General features: G+C 54.7%; 1 protein-coding gene across 1 annotated transcript in view; it reads right to left on the minus strand.

The window, feature by feature from the left end:
* Positions 1–3,082: 3,082 nt before the first annotated feature.
* GIMAP5 (GTPase, IMAP family member 5) overlaps positions 3,083–4,189 on the minus strand; it is a 2,123-nt gene continuing 1,016 nt past the window's right edge. Inside the window, exon 2 of the mRNA XM_011385211.1 lies at positions 3,083–4,184. Coding sequence (XP_011383513.1) covers positions 3,656–4,184 — 529 coding nt within the window. The 3' untranslated portion in view covers positions 3,083–3,655. The remainder of the gene's footprint in view (positions 4,185–4,189) is intronic.

The raw sequence follows: 4,189 nt of genomic DNA on the forward strand, positions 1-4,189 counted from the left end.
CGGCGCCGGCGGAGGAGCCCGCGGGAGCTACCTGGCCCAGGTGCGAGCGCAGGTGGAGAAGCACAAGCGAGACCTGGAGGAGAGCGAGAGATGCTGCGCGCCTAGGGCGCTCCGCGGGGTCAGAAAGTGGGTGACTTCTCACCTTGGCGTAACTGCTTTTCTTGTTATATGCGTTTTGATTTTTCTTGCAATTTTAATTAACCTGTGCTTTGCTCAAGGACACTGAGCATTTTCCGATGATTTCTACAATCACCTGTTTTCCCAGACTCACCCTCTGTCTGTTTGTAAGATACTTTATTTGCTTTCTACTTAATTCCACTTTCGATTTCTCTTCCTTGCCTCGGAGATGCCACCCATGTTCTTCCAGTGCTTCTGGATAAATAAAATCCAAAGGAAAAAACAAACAAGCGTTTTTTGTTGTTCTGTTAAAAATCGGGGGGTTAATAATAAACCAACCAGACACCACCCCAAAACCTTGGGAGATGGACAAGGAATGGACTGTGAGGCTACGTGAGTGTCTCACCTCTGGGCCTTACTTTACAGACTCGTGTTATCCGGGGCAGAAATACGTTACAGAAACGGCTGGCACTGAATTCCTTATTTCGTTCAGAAATGTACTCTGATTTCATCGTGGTGCGGGGTGACAGCCACAGGAAGGGTGACACCCATCGCCATCCCCACCCCCACGAGAGGGGATGATGAGGGCATTCTGAAGAGGCCAGGGAGGAAGAGAGGAGGGGACCTGATTCTGAGGAGAGCAGAGAAAAGGGGCAGCAGTGGCGGGCAGCAGGCCACGCCGTGGGGGAAAGCAGAGCCAGTGGCTGGGAGAGAAAGAAACTGTAATCTCTTAGCGCGAGGCCAGACAGTGAAGACTTTAGGCTTAGTGGACTATACACGATCGTCTTCACTGACGGAGCAAAAGACAGGTGGACGAGATGCGAACGACGTGTGTCGCTGCCTTCCCATAAACCTCCGCGAACACTGAAATTGGAATTTCATGTAACTTTCCCATGTGGCACCGAAACATTCTTCTTCTTTTGACTTCTGCAAACTTTTAAACATGTAGAAGCCCTGCCTCCGGGGCTCACAGGCTGCACGAACAGGCACGAGGCCGGATGTGGTCCAACCCCGGCCTTGGGGTAAATGTCCCCTCGGCTGAGCCGCATTGTCAGGCAAGCTCCTGAACTCCGAGGTCAGCACCCACATGCGTGATATCTGTGGGAATTTGGGGAAAAGCAGGGTTCTGCATTTCCGTGGGAGCGAAGGGCAGAGGGCAGACATTGGGGCGACGTCTGAGCAGAGGTCATCAAGTCCGTAGAAACAAGAAAGCCGATGAGGAGGTCCCCGGTGGCCCCTCCCTGACCCCTCACCTTTTCGGTAGGTGTACCCTCTTCTCCGCTCATGTGTGCCCTGTAAGAGAGACCCACAGTTGTTCCAGGCAGCCTGTGACCAGATGGGTATGTGGTTAATATTGGGGTGAGTCTTAGGAACTCAATCAGGCCATGCAAGCTTCATTCTCTAAACCTCTATTTTTGATAGAGGTGCCATGTTGATCTGTAGGGCTGTGCTCACCTAACCAACTTCAAACTCACGCCCGGAATCTTACGCCGATGCACCGCCCACCCTGGACACCGAAGGGACTCTGGGTGCTCAGAGCTCAGAGCGAAGACTGCCCCCCCTCACTGCAGCATTCCCAAAGTGGCGCCTCCCTTCCCAGACTTAATTCAATCCGGCTGCACAGAGGTTTATTAGAGGAATGCTGAGTGTCAGGTTCTGCATTTGGCACCAGGACTAGAAGATAAATAATGCAAAGTTCCTCCTCCCGAGAAGCGACTGTGTAAAAGTGGGACGAAGGCAAATAGAAAATGGGGTGTGAGAGAAGTTTGTTCGAAGGTAGGATGTCTGCCAAAAGGGGGTCACGAAGGCCCAGCAGAGGCTGCCTAGATGGGGTGGTGCCCGAGCTGCTAGGAACGGGCTGGCGTCTCCGGGCGTCGCTATGGGCTGAGGGAGGCCACTAAGGTCAAGGACGGGAATGAGAATGAGAATCAGCACATGGGAAGCGGGGTGCAGGGAGAGATGGGGCCGGGCCAGGGCCTGTGTGCCACCCGCAGAGTTCGAGGGGCATCTCACAGTAAACAGGAAGTCACTGGCGGCTTTTCGGCAGGTCGTTTTAAGAAGCTGATGCTGCAGCAACTTGGTGGCTGAACTATGTAAGCGTGAGCCTGGCGTCGGGACAACATTGAGAAGAAAGACTTTCTCCCCAGGGATTAGGGCCTGAGTCGTAACAATAGGAACGGGGATGCAGAGGAGACGGACTCTGAGGAGGCGGGAGGGACACTATGCCGTCACTGATGGCAATGCTGGGGTGGCAATCATGCTTCTGTCTTGGGCCACCCTGTGACATGTGGCTCCCTTCACTGGCCTGGGCCTTCAGAGGGAGAGCTGGCTGCTCAGAGGACACTGACAGCTTTGGATCTGAATATCCCAGCCTTGAAACCCTCTGGGGCATGGGTCCTGTCTCCAGGAGACCATGGCTGGTCTCCTCGTCCATCAGACTGGGCGTGAACTTGGCCCGAGTGAGTACTAGGGAGCAGGGCTGGAGGACGACAGCCCCCTCCAGGGGTGCAGGGGGGCTGGTCCCAGGCCTCCCAGGTGGGGTGCAGTACACCAACAAGACATCCCTTTCATCACGATCAGTGTCACCTGGTAATCCAGATGACATTTCTCTTTTTTCGATTTTCAAGGGGAGTCTTGCTGGAGAGTCACCCAAGGATATTTTACAGCAGCGAAGGAGAACGGGCTTTGTTACCCCTTTACTCTGACACGGGTGTTCGCCCAATTTTTTGGAGTGTTCAAATGTGAGCTCTGTTTCTCCCCCAAAGGGAGGAGAAACCGGACACCTGCCTGGAGATGGCACATTTCCGCCCTGTCTCATTGTCCTTCTCCAAAATAAGCCAACTAAAAACTGTTTTCACTTTATTCAGGATTCAGTGCATGTCTGCAAAGCAGCCGGCCTGTTAGTAGCAGACGCGAGTCCTCCCTCAGAGGAAGCATGAGAACGGGGAAGTTCGGAGAAATTTAAGGATCTTGTTTAAAAGAGGGCAGAGAACATGTCGTTTATTCAAATGTTTTCAAATGCCGGGAAAAGAGAGCCCAAACTCAAACAGCTTAAACAGTAAGAGAATTTATTGGCTGACGTTCAGAAATGGGGTAGGCCTCGGGGCTGGCTGATTCAGGAGCTCAAGTGGGCTCTGCTTTGAAGCCTTGCCATCCGCCTCAGGCTGATGGCTCTGGGAGTTCCAAGCATCACCCTCAGACCCAACAGTGCCCAGAGAGAGGCTGTCCTCTCTGTGGGTCTCTCCTGGGGAAAGAGACCTCTGTAGAAGCGTACCTACATCTCCTCGGCCTGAATTGGGTTTCAGGCCCGTTCCTGAGCTGGTCGCTGGCAGAGGGAATGGGGACTGTAACAGTCCCACCAGGCATCTCTTCAGCTGAGCTGGGGACCCTCTGAGGCCCCTGGCTCCATGGGGAAGAGGCAAAGGCCTGACTCAAACCAAGAGCCTATGAAAAAGACGGGGAATGTGAGCTGCCTGGACCGTGAGAATTAATTTCTGAATCGGCGATACTTTGGGAAATGCTCCGACTACGTACAGAATTAAACATGGTACCAGATGGTCAGTAGAATGAGAAGGAGAAGTAAGCTGCACCAAACCAGACAGATACAAAGCTCCATATGCAGAAGGATCCACTTTTTGGCCCCAAGGAGCGCCCTGGGCGCGCAGCATCTCTCGCTCTCCTCCAGGTCTCGCTTGTGCTTCTCCACCTGCGCTCGCACCTGGGCCAGGTAGCTCCCGCGGGCTCCTCCGCCGGCGCCGCCCCCGTCCCTCTGCAGCCTCTGCGCCTCAAAGAAGAGGTCGTTCCTGAGGAAGGCGCCCGGGCGCTCCCTGTCCAGCCTCTCGACCACGGCCATCAGCTCCTCCAGCTGCTCCCGCTGCCCCGGCCCCGCGGCCCGGTTGTCGAAGGCGCAGTATCTGCCCTCGCACTCGCGCACCAGGCTCCGCAGGCTGCGGTTGTTGGTTTTGGTGACAAACTCGCGCAGGGATTCGCCCCCCAGGTCCTCTCTGCGGGTGAAGAGGAGGACCACGTGTCTCATGGCGTCCGCCCCGAAGACCTCCTTCACCCTCCTCAC

The sequence above is a fragment of the Pteropus vampyrus genome, unplaced genomic scaffold, assembly GCF_000151845.1.
Source record: "Pteropus vampyrus isolate Shadow unplaced genomic scaffold, Pvam_2.0 Scaffold672, whole genome shotgun sequence".
Classification (NCBI taxonomy): domain Eukaryota; kingdom Metazoa; phylum Chordata; class Mammalia; order Chiroptera; family Pteropodidae; genus Pteropus; species Pteropus vampyrus.